General features: G+C 65.8%; 3 protein-coding genes across 8 annotated transcripts; all 3 read left to right on the top strand.

The window, feature by feature from the left end:
• Positions 1-444: 444 nt before the first annotated feature.
• Positions 445-2,614, top strand: LOC102055883 (peptide YY). 2 transcript variants are annotated; one of them, XM_055697547.1, is made up of 4 exons: positions 445-1,300; positions 1,682-1,869; positions 2,091-2,162; positions 2,327-2,614. In XM_055697547.1, the coding sequence occupies exons 2-4, from the start codon at positions 1,682-1,684 to the stop codon at positions 2,349-2,351; spliced, it is 285 nt and encodes a 94-aa protein (XP_055553522.1). In that variant the 5' UTR covers positions 445-1,300; the 3' UTR covers positions 2,352-2,614. The 2 variants fall into 2 exon arrangements, with proteins under 2 accessions (XP_055553522.1, XP_005439520.2); XM_005439463.3 differs by lacking the exon at positions 445-1,300 and having other exon boundaries at positions 1,583-1,869.
• Positions 2,615-4,801: 2,187 nt separating this feature from the next.
• LOC114015922 (pancreatic hormone-like) lies at positions 4,802-5,698 on the top strand. Its single transcript, XM_027805801.2, has 2 exons — positions 4,802-4,980; positions 5,635-5,698. Exons 1-2 carry the CDS (start codon positions 4,802-4,804, stop codon positions 5,696-5,698), a joined length of 243 nt encoding a protein of 80 aa, XP_027661602.1.
• A 1,374-nt stretch (positions 5,699-7,072) lies between these two features.
• On the top strand, positions 7,073-15,213 carry MPP2 (MAGUK p55 scaffold protein 2). 5 transcript variants are annotated; one of them, XM_055697861.1, is made up of 12 exons: positions 7,073-7,173; positions 8,958-9,058; positions 9,984-10,136; positions 10,221-10,370; positions 10,650-10,877; positions 11,933-12,064; positions 12,408-12,513; positions 12,866-12,934; positions 13,097-13,258; positions 13,573-13,775; positions 13,863-13,991; positions 14,070-15,213. In XM_055697861.1, exons 2-12 carry the CDS (start codon positions 8,960-8,962, stop codon positions 14,244-14,246), a joined length of 1,608 nt encoding a protein of 535 aa, XP_055553836.1. In that variant the 5' UTR covers positions 7,073-7,173; positions 8,958-8,959; the 3' UTR covers positions 14,247-15,213. The 5 variants fall into 5 exon arrangements, with proteins under 5 accessions (XP_055553836.1, XP_055553835.1, XP_055553834.1 ...); XM_055697860.1 differs by having other exon boundaries at positions 8,958-9,076; XM_055697859.1 differs by having other exon boundaries at positions 7,110-7,220; positions 8,958-9,076.
• The last annotated feature ends 223 nt before the right edge of the window (positions 15,214-15,436 follow it).

The following is a 15,436-nucleotide window of genomic DNA, read 5'->3' as shown; positions in this document are numbered from 1 at the left end:
TGACCGGGTCAGGAGTGTGGAGCGTGTCCTCTCCAGCCAGGCCAGTGGCACCCCGGCGGGTCCCCACCGAGCCGTGTCCCCTCCATCCCACTGGCTGCAGCCGCGGCTGGGAGGGGCCATCCCGGGGCTTTCGGGGACCCTCTCCCCACCCCAGCACGCACACGGTGGCTTTGGTGACCCCTTCCTGGTGGGGACCTGGAGCCCCTCTCGTAGCATGTCCCCACCAGGCTCCTCCGTGCCTCAGTTTCCCCCCGGAGGCCTGGGCTGGGTGATTGCTCCTTAACGCCAAATCCATAATTAATTAGTGTGTCCCCCGGTGCGGGGGGCTCGTGGCGGCGGAGTGGAAAGGGCAGCTCATCTGTCCTGGAGGGCTGTGACAGCGGTCGATGGGGGGTGGGGGGGGGTGCGGTAGTGGGGGCTGCGGTGACGGGGGCTGCGGGTGCTGCGGTGGTGGGGGCTGCAGTGGGGGCTCCGTGCCCTGCCCTGCTGCCTGGGGAAACTGAGGCAGCCACAGCTGTGGGCTGTGTCCCTTCCCCTGTGCTGTCTCCTGTGAGTGGCCTGTGCCAGGGCTATGTCCCATGTGCTGTGTTACAGCTGTGCCATGTTTGTGTCCCTGTGTGTGGCTGATGTCCCTGTGTGCCACTGCCACATCCCGAGGCTGTCTTGGGGCCATGTGTGTGTGCCGTGGCCGCATGCGACATCCGTGTCCCTGGGCTGTGCCCATGTGCCGTGGCTATGTGTCACATCCGTGTCCGTGTGCTGCATGTCACGTCTGTGCCTGTGTGACATGGTCATATGCCGTGGCTGTGTGTCACATCCATGTCCCTGTGCCATCGCCATGTGCCACCTGCCATGGCTGTATGCTGCTGTGTCCTGTGGCCACATGCCATGCCCATGTGCCATGCCTGTATGCCATGGCTGCATGTCACCAGTTGTGCCTGTCTGGCATTGCCACATGCTACATCCGTGTCCTGTGGCTGTGTTCTGTGTCCCTGTGCTGTGTCCGTGTGTCCCACCCATGTCCCCTGTGCCCCATGCCTGTACCCCAGCCCCTCGGGGTACTGGGCTGGGGGCCTCTGCCAAGGCATGGTGACAAGGGGCTGGCACATGTCCCCTGGGGTGGTGGCGGGGGGGGGGGGGCTGCGGGATCCTGCTGTGCCCGTGGGTCGGTCACAGCTGAGGGAGGAGCCAGCAGCCCCCCCCGGAGCTATAAAACCCCGGGCAGGTGGAGGAGCTGCTGTGTCCCCGGCACTGTCACCCCACTGCCAGGCCCTGCTTGTCACCTCCTGCCTGCTACATCGTGAGTGCGGGGACAGCTCAGGGCCAGGGCTGGGGTCTTGGGGGGGGTCCCTGGAGGGGAGGGGTCCCTGTGGGGGGGCTGGGGACTCTGGGGTCCCATGAGGTGGGAAATCTCCCTTGGGGATGCTGGGGGGGGGTGTCTCTGGGATGAGGGTGTCCCCGTGGGACATGGGGGAGGTCCCTGGAGGGAGGATGTCCCTGGGGAGGGGGGCTGGGGTCCCAGGTGGGGGAGGGAGATGAGGGGGTCCTCAGGGGTGAGACACCTCTGTGGGCTTGGGGGGGCTTTGGTGGGGGGCAGAACCGCTCTGGGGTGTGCTGGGGGTACCCGAGGGCGATGGGGGTGATCCAGACGCAGCGGAGGCTGTCCCCTGTCCCCATGCAGATGGTGACGTCCCCGAGGCCGTGGCGCATGCTGGTGGCTGTGGCCCTCTGTGCCCTGCTGTGCCTGGGCACGCTGGTGGCTGCCTACCCCCCCAAGCCCGAGAGCCCTGGGGACGATGCCTCCCCTGAGGAGATGGCCAAGTACTTCTCGGCCCTTCGCCACTACATCAACCTGGTGACACGGCAGAGGTGAGCACAAGTGGGTGTGAATATGTGTGTGCGAGCCCGTTGGCGCTTGTACAAGCTCCTTTGCATGCACAGGCAAGTCCCCATTTGCACACTCGTGCCTGCCCTGTTGCACACCTGTGTGGTCTGCCATGTGCACCCAGCAGTTCCTGTTTGCACACACCTGTGTGCACGGGAGGTCGCATTTGCACGCCCGCATGTGCCCCTTTGCACGTGTCCCACAGGTACGGCAAACGCGCCAGCCCCGAGGCCGTGGTGTCGGAGCTGCTCCTTGGGGCCAGCAGTGACAAGTCATGGTGAGTGTCCTCATCCCTGTCCCTGTCCCCATCACCCTGTGGACAGGGAAAGGGGCTGTACCATCTCCTGCACCCTGGGGTGGGGGTCCTGGGGGTAGTTTGGGGTCCCAGGGGGTGTTGGGGGTCTTGTCCCCACTTTTTCTCATGTCAGCTCTTCCCTGCAGGTACAACGATGACTCTGCGTGGTGACCGGCAACTCCCAGTCCCCCCTGTCCCCCAGATCCTCCCTGTCTCTCCGTGTCTCCCTAAGGGACCCGGGGCTCCGCCGCAGGGTGGGCCCCAGCACCCAGGGCCAGCACAGACCCCCCCGGCCAGGAGGGCCAGGGACCCCCAGAACCTGGTCCAGGGGTGTCCCACTGGGGGGGGCCCTGACCCCGTCCCCTCCCCACCGCTGTCGGGGGGTCCCATGTGGTCCCTGCACGCCCCAGCCAGCGGCAATAAAGAGCACGATCGTGGGCACCAGTCTGGGCTGTGTGTGCCGGGGCACGGGGGAGTAGAGGGGGGATGGAGGGATGCGGGGGAGGGGGGAAGGGGGGAGGTAGGGAAAGATGGAGGGGATGCAGGAGGGATGGAGGGCAGAGGGGTGAGGCTGGCTGGCAGAGCACCTGCTGGAGTGCAAGGGCAGAGGGATGGAGAGGGATGTGGGGAGGGGGGGCAGATGGAGGAGTGGAAGGGGGTGAGGGGCAGAGGGTCTGGTGGAGGCTGGGGAGGGAGGGAGAGGTGGGAGGGGGGTGCACTGGCGGGCTGGAGCACACGGGTTGGATGCTAGGGTGCACTGGGTGTGGGGGCAGCGGGTGGCACAGGGTGCTGGGGGGTACTGGTGGTGTTGGGGCACACAGGGTGCTCAGGGCACGGTGTGCACTGCCACTGGGTGTTGGGGCGCACTGGGTGCAGGGGGGTGCTTGGTGGGGGGGGTGCAACAATGCTGGGACTCAGGGCACAGGGGTACGTTAGTGGTGGGTGCTGGGGTGCATGGGTTACTGGGATGCACTGGGTGTGAGGGGCACTGCGTCTGGGGCTGTGGGGTGCACTGGTGGGAAATGCTGGGGTGTGCTGGGTGTGGGGGCACTGGCAGTGGGTTGTTGACATCCACCGTGGGGTCCCTGTGGGGACAGTGACTGTCAGGGGCTGTGTCAGGGCTGGGCCAGAGGGTCACTGGGACCCTGCTGTGGTCCCCCACCCCTCTGACCCCCAACCTGGCCCGTGGTGGCAGTGGGGAGACCACTGCATCCTTGGTCATGGCCACAGCGGGGGGGCTGGCTGCTGTCCCTCCATGCCTCGGTCTTTCCATCCCACCCCTCACCCCAATGCTGCACCTTTCACTCCCCACCCTCCCCATCTGTCCCTCTGGTGTCCCTCTGTCCCGCTCCTCATCCCTCTGTCCATTCGTCGCTGTCCCTCTGTCCTGCTGCCTGCCCTTCCTGCCAGCCTCCAGCCTCCACCCTTGCAGCCCACCAGCCTCCCCTGGCTGTGTCCTTCTGTCCCTCTGTCCCCACACCTGTCCCTCTGTCCCCACACCCATCCATCTGTCCCCACACCCACCCCTTGGTCCATCCAGGGCCAGGATGCTCTGGGGATGGACACCGGACAGCTGTGTCCGTGTCCTCAGCCCCACCAGGAGCCCCCCTGCCCAGTGTCAAACATTAACCAGGGCTGTGTGAGGGGCCAGGTGTCCCTGTCACCCTGATGGCCCCTGTCATTGTGTCCCCCTGTGTCCCGCGTCCCGCCCCCCCCCCCCCCCCCCCAGCTGGCCACCTGGCCACAGGGGCTGCGTGGCAGGGTGACATCAGCAGGGGGGACAGGGGGGATATAAGGGCCAGCACCGTGGTGGCAGCGGTGTCACTGAGGAAGCTGGGAGTCGACAGCAGCGTCCTCTCGCCTCACTGTGTCCCTGCTCGTGGAAGCAGGTGAGTGGGGCAGGACCTCGTCCCCATGGGGGATGGCTGGGGGGTGGCAGTACCTGTGCTGGGGGACAAGAGGCTGAGTGCGGTGTGTGTGCTGGAGAGCGTGGTGTGCGCCAAAGGGGGTGTACATGTGTGCAAGGGAGTGTGTGCGTGTGCACACAGGTGTGAAACAGGTGTGCATGTGCTTGTGCAAGGCTGAGGATGTGCATCTGTGTGTAGGGGTGTGAGGCAGGGTGTGCACACACGTGTGTGCATGCTTGAGGGCCAAGTGTGTGCGTGCGCTCTGGGAGTGCAGCTCTTGTGCACTCTGGGAGCAGGGAGAGCGTGCGTGTCTGCCTGTGGGTTCACAAGCGATGTGTATACACCGACGTGTGTGTGCTGCAGGAGGTGTTATGCATGTGCGCGTGCATACTTGGAGCAGAGGGGTGGGTGTGTGCGTGCAAGGGGGTGTGTGCATGTGTGTGTGCATACTTGGAGCAGAGGGGGGTGTGTGTGCGTGCAAGGGGGTGTGTGCATGTGTGTGTGCATGGCCTCAGAAGCAGAGGTTCGGTGTGCATGCCTGGGTGCATGCAGAGCGGTGCATATGCTAAGGGGTGTGTGTGCGCACGTGCTGGTGGGTGGTGTGCATGTGTGTGCACCTATGTGTGTGCGTGCAGCCTGGTGGTGTGTGTGCGTGTGTGTGCATGCAGCGCCATGCTGTCGGTGGACCCTGAGGCCATGGCATGTGGCGCAGCCATGGCTCCCCGCTGGCCCTCCCTGCTGCTCCTCGCCTGCGCCCTGGTGCTGCTGGCCGGGCACCCTGGCAGCGCTGGCCCCACGCAGCCCACCTACCCTGGGGATGACGCGCCCGTCGAGGACCTCGTCCGCTTCTACAATGACCTCCAGCAGTACCTCAACGTGGTCACGCGGCACCGGTGAGCGGCAGGGCAGTGGTGGGGGGCACAGCTGTGGGACCCCTGTGGTACGCTGCCTGGTTGCAATGTGCTCCTTGTTGCAATGTTCTCCCTGTAGCAACGTGTTGCCCCCTTACAACGTGTTGCCTGTTGCAGTGTACTCCCCATTGCAACTCACTCCCTGTTACAATCCTTTTACCTGCTGCAACCAGATTTCTGCTGCAGCACACTCCCCATTGTTGCAGCACATTCCCCATCTGCAGTGTGCTCCCCCTTGCAACATGCTCCCCATTGCAGCACACTCCCCATTGCCGCACACTCCCCATTGTAGCGCACTCCCCACTGCAGCACACTCCCCATTGCAACTCACTCCCTGTTGCGATCCTTTTACCTGCTGCAACCAGATTTCTGCTGCAGCACGCTCCCCATCTGCAGTGTGCTCCCCCTCGCAACATGCTCCCCATTGCAGTGTGCTCGCCATTGCAGCCTGTTCCCTTGCTCCTGCTGCAGCTTGCTCCCATTGCCACATGCTCCCAATTGCAACGAGCTGCTCCCCTGCAGCCTGCTCCCTCACTGCGCCCTTCACTCGCTGCAGCCAGCTCCCCTGTTGTGCTGTGCTCCCCGCTGCATGGCGGTTGCATGGCGCTGCCCCCCAGTAACGTGCCCCTCTCACAGGTACGGCAAGCGGTCGGACAGCCTGGTGCTGTGCGAGGAGCCCTTCGGCACCACAGGGTGCTGAGCCACCAGGTGAGGGCACCCAGTGACTGAGCTGGGGGGCTGGGTGAACCCCCAGGGCCACCCGTGCCTCGATTTCCCCAATGGGCATCTACGGGGAAGCCCTGGGGTGGGGGACATGGGGCTGGGGGGGATTCAAGGGGGGTCCTGTGGGGGCCTGGGATGGTGACCCCCTCTTGTTGCAGGGACACTGCCGGTGCCAAGCAGGTGAAGAGGAGCCTGGTGGGGTGCAGTCCCCACAGCCCCTGCTGCACCCACAGCACCCACAGCACCCACAGCAGCTGTCACCCAGCACCGGGCTGACCCCCCCAGCAATAAACCCCCCCTGCAGCCACCTCCTGCCTCTGCCTGCTTGGGGGAATGTCAGCGCCTGGGGGACACTGGGGCTGGCTGGGCTAGGGACACTGGGGACACTGGTGCTGGGGACACTGGGAATGCTGGGGCTGGCATCGCTGAGGATCATGGGGACACTGGGGCGCAGGATGCTGGAACTGGGGGCAGTGGGGGTACTGGGGACACTGGGGGCACTGGGGCTGGGGATGTTGGTACTGGGGCTGCTTGGGGTACTGGGGACACTGGGGGCACTGGGGCTGGGGGTGTTGGTACTGGGGCTGCTGGGGGCACTGGGGCTGTGGCTGCTGGTACTGGTGGCACTAATACTGGTTGTGCTGGGTACCATGGAGGCACTGGTGCAGGAGACACAGGCAGTACTGGTGTTGGGGACACTGGGGATGCTGGTATCCAAGACAGTGGTACTGGGTCATGGTGTGGGGTGCCTCCCATTGTGTGGGTGTCGGTGCCAACACTGGGGGTGTCGTCGGCCCCCCCCGCGTGGGGTAAATGTGGGGCTGGAGAAGTGCAGGGGCCTCGTGTGTCCCTGCACGTCTGTGGTACACTTGAACACATGCACAAGCGTGTGTAAGCACATACCCATGTGCCTGAGCACACCAGGCCATTCATTGCACGTTGTCCCCTTCAGTGCCACCCATGCATGGCTGGCCCTGTCCCCATCGGTGCCACCCACGCATGGCTGGCCGTGCCCGCAGCACTGCTGAGATGCCGGCAGCAGCCCCCAGCTCCGCCACGTGTGAGTGTTCACTAGGCCGTGGCTTGCACACGCGTGTGCAAGATCTGCCTGGGTGTGCTGGTGGGATGAGTCATGCTGGGGCCAGAGGCTGCGTGTGCCACAGGGCTGTGGGTGCGCACACGCGTGTGCAAGGGTGCGGCGGGCGCTGCCGGCTGGGCACCTGCCTGTGCGTGTTCGCTCGTGTGCGTGGGTGCGTGCGTGGGCACACGAGCGGGTCATGGTCCCTTTAAATCTGTTGTCGCCCCCCCCTCCCCTCCGCGGCGCTCCCCTGCTCCCCGGTTGCCACGGCAACAGCGCGGACCCGCACCACCCACCCGCCCCCTTAAAGGGGCCGAGCCCCCGCTGTCCCCCTCCCCCAGGCGCGGGAGGCTGCGTGCGGGGGGCTCCCACGGGTGAGCATGCACGGGGGGCGCGTGTGCCCGCGGGTGTGCAAGCACGGGTGAGCAGGCATGGGGGTGTGCATGCACGGGTGGGTGCGCACAGGGCGAGTGCCGTGGGCTTGCACGCGAGTGTGAGCATGCGTGGGCTGTGTGTGCACACATGGGTGTGAGCAGGCACAGGGGGGTGTGTCGGCGTGTGTGCACCCGAGCGTGCGTTCGTGTGAGCGTGCAGCAGTGAGTGCATGGGTCTGCACGCGTGTGTAAGCATGCACAGGTACTGCTGCCCCTTGGCACCCGCGGTTGTGCATGCTCACACACATGTGTGCACACAGATTCGTGCGCGTGCAACATGTGTCATTGTGCACGTGCATGCACGCGGCTCTCCACACTGCGCGTGAACGTGTGAGCGCGCACAGGCGTGTGTTTGCCCACACATGGTTGCCTACACGGGTGCACGCACGCGTGAGCATGCAGAGGTGCGTGTGCATCCGCTGTGCACGCCTGCGTGAGCACGCTCACGCACACACCCGGCCGCGGGTGTGCAAGGTGTTTGCACGCGCAATGGCCGACGTGGCGCGCCCGCCCCGCGCGCTGCGTGTGCACGCGTGTGCAGGGCCCGCGTGTGCAGGGCCGGGGGGGCGGGGGGGGGCCGCTGTACCCGGATCTGGGGGGAGGCGGCAGCCCCGGCTCTGCCCCCGCAGCCATGAGCGGCCCCGGCAGAGGGGCGCCCCCTGCCCCCGCCAGCGCCCCCCTGGGCCCCCAAGGTAGGGGGGGGGCGGGGGGTGATGCCACGCAAGGGGGTGGTGGGGGAAGAGGGTGTTGTGGGTGTTCGGGGGGTGGGAGCTGGGAGCGGGGAGGTGGAGGGTTCTCTTGGGGCATACCGGAACCCCCCAGATATGGGGGGGGGCCGCTGTCTGGATTGCACAGCACTCCCCCAGCCCCGGGCTTCATCGTGAGCATCCCCCGCCATTGCAGCGCAGCCTCCTCGCCGTGCAGTGCTCCCGCTTGCAGCACAGCCCCGGGGGCTTTGCAGCACCCCCCCACCCCCCCCATTGCCTCGCCCCCCCCACAATCCCCTCCCCTCCCCCCAGCTGCACTGCACCCCACTCCCCTGCGTTGCCCCCCCAGCTGTATTGCAACAGCCGCATTTGCATTGCACACTCCCCACCCCACCCCCCGGGCTCCTGCCTGTACTGGGTGTGGCAAATGGGGAATGGGGAATGCCCTCCCTGCCCTGGGGGGCTTCTGAGGGATTCCCCCCCCTCCCCATAGTGCTGGCTTGGGGGAAAAGCTCCTCGTGGCCCCTGCTGCATGGGCCGGGGGTCCAGTGCAAATCCCTGCAGGTGGGGGGAGGTTGGGGGGACAGTGGTTCCATGTGCAGGTGAGCTCTTTCCATGCTGCTGGGGGCTCCTTGGTTGGGGAAACTGAGGCTCTGGGGGGCTGTGGTGCTGAGCAGCCAGGATTAGACACCCCCCTGGAGGTGTTGGGGTGCTCCTGCCCGCACAGGGGCTGCGATGCCCCCCAGCCCGGCAAGACAGGGTGGCCAGCACTGGGGGGCACATACACTTGTTTGTCCTTGCTGTAGGATGGGGAGAGGTCCCTGCTCCCGGGGACCCCCCCACTGTCCCCCTCATTCCTTGCCAGGTTCCATAACTGGGGGGCCCTGGGATGAGTGGGGCAGGATTGGGGTGCACAGCACCCCTGGCTGCATTTGACTGTCACCCATGTTGCTCTCTCCTGCTCTGCGCCCCCCCACTCTGTGTCTGTGTGTCCCCTGCCCCCCCCCCCCCCCCCAGCCATGCAGCAGGTCCTGGACAACCTGATGGGGCTCCCCGGCACCCCGGGGGCTGCCGACCTGGACCTCATCTTCCTCCGCGGCATCATGGAGAGCCCAATAGTAAGGTCCTTGGCGAAGGTACGGTGGCGCAGGGGTGGCACTGTGTCCCATCCCCCCCCCCCCGGCCCCCTGCCGCAGGTGGCAATGAGTGGGGCACGGGGGGGATGTGGGAGCCCAGGGGTGAGCACACGGGGGGCAGTGTGTGTGTATGGGTGCACGAGTGTGTGCATGCCGCACATGTGTGTGCTGTGTGAACATGGACGTGTGTATGTGGATGGACACATGCATGTACATGTGTGTGGATACATGGATGTCCGCTTGCACGTGTGTGCATACAGGGAGGTGTCTGTGCATATTTGCACATATGCATGTGTGCACGCATGGAGGGGAGCGTGCACATTTGCACACGTGTGTGCATGCCTGTGTGTGAGGCTGCAGTGTTTCAGCAGCAGGGGAGGGCGGTCGCTTGGGGGGCTGGGGTGGGTGCTGGCTGTGTGCTGCCCCTTGGGGTGTGCATGTGTGTGTGTGTGCACATGCCTGTGTGTGTCACCTGCTGGCCATGCTGTTGAGGTGTGTGTGGCTGGCACCGTGTCCTGCATGTTTAACCAGTATGTGTGTATTTGCACCTGCGCACAGTCGTGCAACGATGCACGCGTGCATGCATTGGTGCAGCGATGTGTGTGCAAGGGTCTGCATGGACATGCATGTGCATGCACGCATATGTACTTGGGGATGTGCATGTGTGTGCATCCAAAAGGGTGGCTCTGCAATTGTGTGTGCATGCAGGGCACTGTGTGTGTGCAAAGGGCGTGCGTGTGCACTTGTACATGTGTGTGCTCATGTGTGTGCACAGTGGGCTGTGCCAGAGACCCCTGCTGTGCGCGGGGGGCTGCACCCCCCCGCCCCGCACTGGGAGCAGATGCCAGGGGTATTAGTGAGCGGGTGGGCGGGCGCGGGGGTCTCTAATCCCCCCTGGCCCCCCCAGGCCCATGAGCGGCTGGAAGAGACGAAGCTGGAGGCGGTGAGGGACAACAACCTGGAGCTGGTGCAGGAGATCCTGCGTGACATCGGGCACCTGGTGCGGCAGGACAGCGCGGCCGCCGAGCTGGCATGCATCCTGCGCGAGCCCCACTTCCAGGTGGGGCGTGCAAGGCCTGTGCGTGCAATGCACGTGCAAGGGTGTGTGCAACGTGGGTGTGACAGCCCTCCCTGTGCATTGCAGTCCCTGCTGGAGACCCACGACTCAGTGGCCTCCAAGAGCTACGAGACGCCCCCGCCCAGCCCCGTCCTGGATCCGGCCTTCAACAACCAGCCTGTGCCCCCCGACGCCGTGCGCATGGTGGGCATCCGCAAGACGGCTGGCGAGAACCTGGTGAGCCCGAGCCTGGGGCGCTGAAGGGTGCTGGGGGCATTGCGGGGTGCCGGGGGGCATTATGGGGTGCTGGGGGTGTTGGTGGGTGCTGGAGGACATTGCTGGGTGCTGGGGGTGTTGCTGGGAGGACATTGCTGGGTGCTGGGGGCATTGCTGGGTGCTGGCGGGCATTGCTGTGTGCTGGGGTGTTGCAAGGGTGACTGGAGGGTGCTGGGTGGGTGCAGCAGACGCTGTGGGGGGGACACGGCGTGGGGCTGACGCGGGGCTGTGCCCACCCAGGGGGTGACGTTCCGTGTGGAGCGGGGGGAGCTGGTCATCGCCCGCATCCTGCACGGGGGGATGGTGGCGCAGCAGGGGCTGCTGCACGTGGGGGACGTCATCCGGGAGGTGAACGGGCGGGAGGTGGGCAGCGACCCGCGGGCACTGCAGGACAGCCTGCGCCACGCCAGCGGCAGCGTCGTCCTCAAGATCCTGCCCAGCTACCAGGAGCCCCACCCGCCCCGGCAGGTACCGATCCCCACAGCTGCCCCCCCCATCTGCACCCAACATCTGCACCCCACACCCAGCACCCTGCCCACGGCTCCCCCATGGGCCTGTGCCTCTGTCCACATCTATCCCCATGCCACCCTGCCAACGTCCCCATGCTCACGTGTCGCACACCCCCTGCCTCATGTCACCCTGTCCCCTGTCCTCTTGCCACGTGCCTCAGCTCCCCCTGCATCCCTGAGCCCCACAGCCCCTTGTCCCCCTGTCCCTCTGCCTGTGTCCCCTGCACGCTGATCGACATCCTCCATGCCCACGTGCCCCATGGCTGGTGGGACCCCCGTGTCCCCCATGGTGCCCAGCACTGGTGAGGGCACCCAGCTGTGTGGTAGTACCTGCCCTGTCCCCATCCCTGCCCTGTCCCCATGTCCTCAGCCCTATGGCAGGACCTGGGTGGCAAAGGGTGCCCTGTGTGCCCCCCTCCCTGTGCCAGCCTGGCGCAGGCGCCTGCTGTCACCCTGGCTCCAGGGACAAAGCAGCACTGTCATTGCATCCCCTGGCACCGTGTGTCCCTGCACTCGGCTGGCCCCGTGGCACCCTGCTGCTGCCAGCACTGGGCAGGGGTCCCGTGTGCAGGCACACGCGTGTGCCCCGTGGTGTGTGTGTGCGTGGCTGCCTTTGCACGCTCCTGCACACATGTGTGCCATCGTGGGCACGGTGGTGGTGACGCTGGGCGCGTGTGTGTGCCTGTGTGTGGGTGTGGGGCTGTGCGTGGGCGCTGCCGTGGGTGCCCTGTGGGGCGCAGTGGCAGCTGCCAGTGCTGCCTGTGTGTGCGCAGGTGCTGTGCGTGCCTGGCTGTGCCGGGTGGCAAGGGGGCACCAGGGTGGGGGGGGTGCCTAGTGGGGTGCACAGGCGTGTGTGTGTGTGTGTGTGTGTGTGCGCGCACGCGCATGGCACAGCTCCTGCGTTTCCCACTGGCATACTGGGGAAACAGAGGCACAGGCTGGCAGCATCCAGGCGATGCAGAGCGGGGAACCCAAGTGGCTGGCGGCCTCCCCCCTGACCCCCCTGGTCCCCAGGTCTTTGTCAAGTGTCACTTCGACTACGACCCGGCCACCGACAGCCTTATCCCTTGCAAGGAGGCTGGGCTCAAGTTCACTGCCGGTGACCTGCTGCAGATCGTCAACCAGGATGACCCCAACTGGTGGCAGGTCAGGAGGGACCCTGGGGTGGGGGGACCTGGCCCTTTGTCCCCCTCCTGGTGGTATCCCCAGAAGCTGGCGTCCATGCAGGAGCAGGGGTGTCCTGGGAGCTGAGGGGTTCCCTGGGGGCTGGGGGGATGGGGGTGTGTCCCCGAAAACTGGGGGGGTCCCTGGAGCTGGGGAGAGTCCCTGGAAACTGGAGAGGTCCTTGGAGCTGGGGGGGGCTTGTGTGTCCCCGGGAGTTGTGGGGCATCCCTGTGGGGCTTGGGGGTTCCCTGGAGCTAGGGAGGGTCCCTGGGAGCTGGGGGGTCCCCATGGGGCTGGGGTCCCCACACGCAGTGCTGTCCCCCAGGCGTGCCATGTGGAGGGGGGCAGCGCGGGGCTGGTGCCCAGCCAGCTGCTGGAGGAGAAGCGCAAAGCCTTCGTCAAGCGGGACGTGGAGGTGGCCCCCACATCTGGTATGGAGTCCCACCCCAGCCCTTGGTGGGGACATGGCCCTGGGGGCACAGGGACAGGTGGTCACCTCCTGAGGGGGAGCACAGCGGGTCCCCTGCGCCCTATGGCAATGTCCCCATTGCCCCGTGGTGATGTCCCCATCCCTGTGGCGCTGTCCCTGCGGCAGGTCCCCAGTTCCCAGGGTGATGTCCCCACTGGCACTGTCCCTGCAGCAGGTCCCCAACTCCCCAGGTGATATCCCCATCCCTGTGGCACTGTCCCTGTGGCAGGTCCCAGTTCCCATGGCACTGTCCCCACGCCATGGCACTGTCCCTATGCCCGTCCCCAGCTCAGCCACCCCCTTGCCCTCGGCAGGGGCCCTGTGTGGCAGCCTCAGTGGGAAGAGGAAGAAGAGGATGATGTACCTGACGACAAAGAACGCCGGTGCGTGTCCCTGATGGCATTCCCCAGGGAAAGGGGGAACAGTGCCCAGGCTGTGCCCCTGGCAGGCTAGTGGTGGCACCTCGCAGGACGGGGTGCCCTGCGGTCCCCATGGCACCCAGCTCGAGGGTGCTACTGCAGGTGACAGCCCCATCCCTCATCCAGAGTTTGACCGCCATGAGCTGCTGATCTATGAGGAGATGGCCCGCATGCCGCCCTTCCGCCGGAAAACGCTGGTGCTGATTGGCGCCCAGGGTGTGGGGCGCCGCAGCCTCAAGAACAAGCTCATCATGTCAGACCAAGCGCGATACGGCACCACTATCCCCTGTGAGTGTTCCTGTGCACATTGCTGTCCCTGCCAGCATCACTGTCCCCTGCAAACATCATTTCCATGAGCATCCCTGTCCATGCGAGCATCCCTGTCGCCCGCCAGCATCCCTGTCCATGCGAGCATCCCTGTCCTCTGCCAGCATCCCTGTCCCCACCAGCATCAGCGTCCCTGGCACAGCCCAACCTGGCCAGCACCACCCCCCTGGGGGTGTGGGTGCAGCATCACAGCCTTGTGGCCATCCCCGCGGGCTGTGGGTGCCCCCGGGGTGAGACCCCTGGGGTGGTCACTCAGACAGGCCACCCTTGGGCAGACACATCACGGAAGCCGAAGGAGAATGAGAAGGATGGGCACGGGTACCGCTTCGTGTCACGGGGGGAGATGGAGGCGGACATCAAGGCGGGCCGGTACCTGGAGCATGGCGAGTATGAGGGCAACCTCTATGGCACCAAGATCGACTCCATCCGCACCGTGGTGGAGGCTGGCAAGATGTGTATCCTGGACGTCAACCCCCAGGTAGGGTACCCGGGGGAGGCAGCACACCAAGGGGGTGGCTGGGGCTGCCCCCGCCCCGGGGCTCAGCACTGCCCCCCTCCCACCCAGGCAGTGAAGGTGCTGAGAACAGCTGAATTTGTGCCATACGTGGTCTTCATTGAAGCCCCCGACCCTGAGACGCTGCGGGCCATGAACCGGGCAGCGCTGGAGAGTGGTGTGGCCACTAAGCAGCTCACGGTGGGTCCCAACCCCGGGGGGGTGGGGGCAGGCACACAGGGAGCGATGGGGAAACTGAGGCAGGTTTGTGCGGGGCAGGAGGCCGACGCCAAGCGGACGGTGGAGGAGAGCGACCGGATCCAGCGTGGTTACGGTCACTACTTCGACCTCAGCCTGACCAACGACGACCTGGAGCACACCTTTGGGCGGCTGCAGGAGGCCATGGAGCGCCTGCGCACCCAGCCCCAGTGGGTGCCCGTCAGCTGGGTCTACTAGTACCCCCCCGGGGGTCCCCACCACCTTTACCCCCCCTCAGCCTGACCAGGAGGGCTGCAGGGGGAGGAGGGTGGTATTGCCCCCACTGTCTCACCCAGTGTGATGAGCTTGCCGTGTTCAGCACTGGGGTTGGGGGGGGGAGGGGGGCTGGCTGGCTGCACAGTGCCCCCGCCACTCAAGCCAGGCTCCTGTCTCCCTCCTACTTAGCCCCACATTCATGGGGGAGAAGAACAGGGCAGTGGGGTCCCTCTGGGGGACAGACCCCCTCCACTGTGCCCAGCACCCACACAGCTAACTCACTGCCAGAACCTCACCCCCTCCCTGTGTTACCCCCGGGGACTGTGCCCCCCCCAGCCGGGGTTGCTGCGAGCTGGGGGGCACAGGGACATTGCGGGGGTCACCACTGTTGTGTGGCTCTGGCCCCTCGTAGCCCTGTGGCTCAGTTTCCCCATGGGAAAGCACGCCCCATCCCAGGGCAGCGTGTGGGTCAGGACCCCCAGGGCAGGGGGTGGGGTGGTCACACCAGCTGAAGCCACATGAGCTGCTGTGGCCCCAAGCCCCTGCCTTGCTGCACCCCCTCCCAGCAACCCCCTTTCACCCTGACCAGGATGGGGGTCCCTTTCTGTCCCTTTTGACCCCCCCACCCCTTCCCAAGTAGCAATAACCCCCCCCAGACCACCAGCCGGTGTGGGTTCCAGCCTATAATTAATCCTTAATTAACCCTGTAGTTAACCTGGGAGGTGCTGCAGCTGGGGACTTGCTGGGGGTGCCTGGGGGGGGGTGTCCTGCCAGGGGGTAACCCCAAGGGACCGGGACACAGAGTGCAGCACACACACATACAGGTGTGTGCCAGCGGGGTGTGTGTTCCCCTTCCATCCCCCCCCCCCCCGCCACCCCCCTATCCCAGTCCCCAGGTGGCTCCTTTTTGGTACTTTGCTGTGACTTTTATTAAAGGAAAGAAAAGTGTCGGGTTTGTCCCTTGCAGCTGAATCCAGCTGGGTGTGGGGCACCCCTGGGGGGGCACATGGTGTCACCGTGTCACCACTGCCCCACCCTGGCTCTCTCCCACCTGGTGCTGATGGGGTTTGTTTCTGCAAATCAGGGGTTTGCACCAGGTTGGTGCTTGGGGGGTGTTTGTGGGGCTGGGGGCTGGGGTGCGAGTGTGTGTGCGTGTGTGCATGTGTGCACAT

The sequence above is a fragment of the Falco cherrug genome, chromosome 20, assembly GCF_023634085.1.
Source record: "Falco cherrug isolate bFalChe1 chromosome 20, bFalChe1.pri, whole genome shotgun sequence".
NCBI classification, from domain to species: domain Eukaryota; kingdom Metazoa; phylum Chordata; class Aves; order Falconiformes; family Falconidae; genus Falco; species Falco cherrug.
The sequence above is the reverse complement of the archived record's forward strand: the minus strand, read 5'-3'. Positions and strand labels throughout refer to the sequence as shown.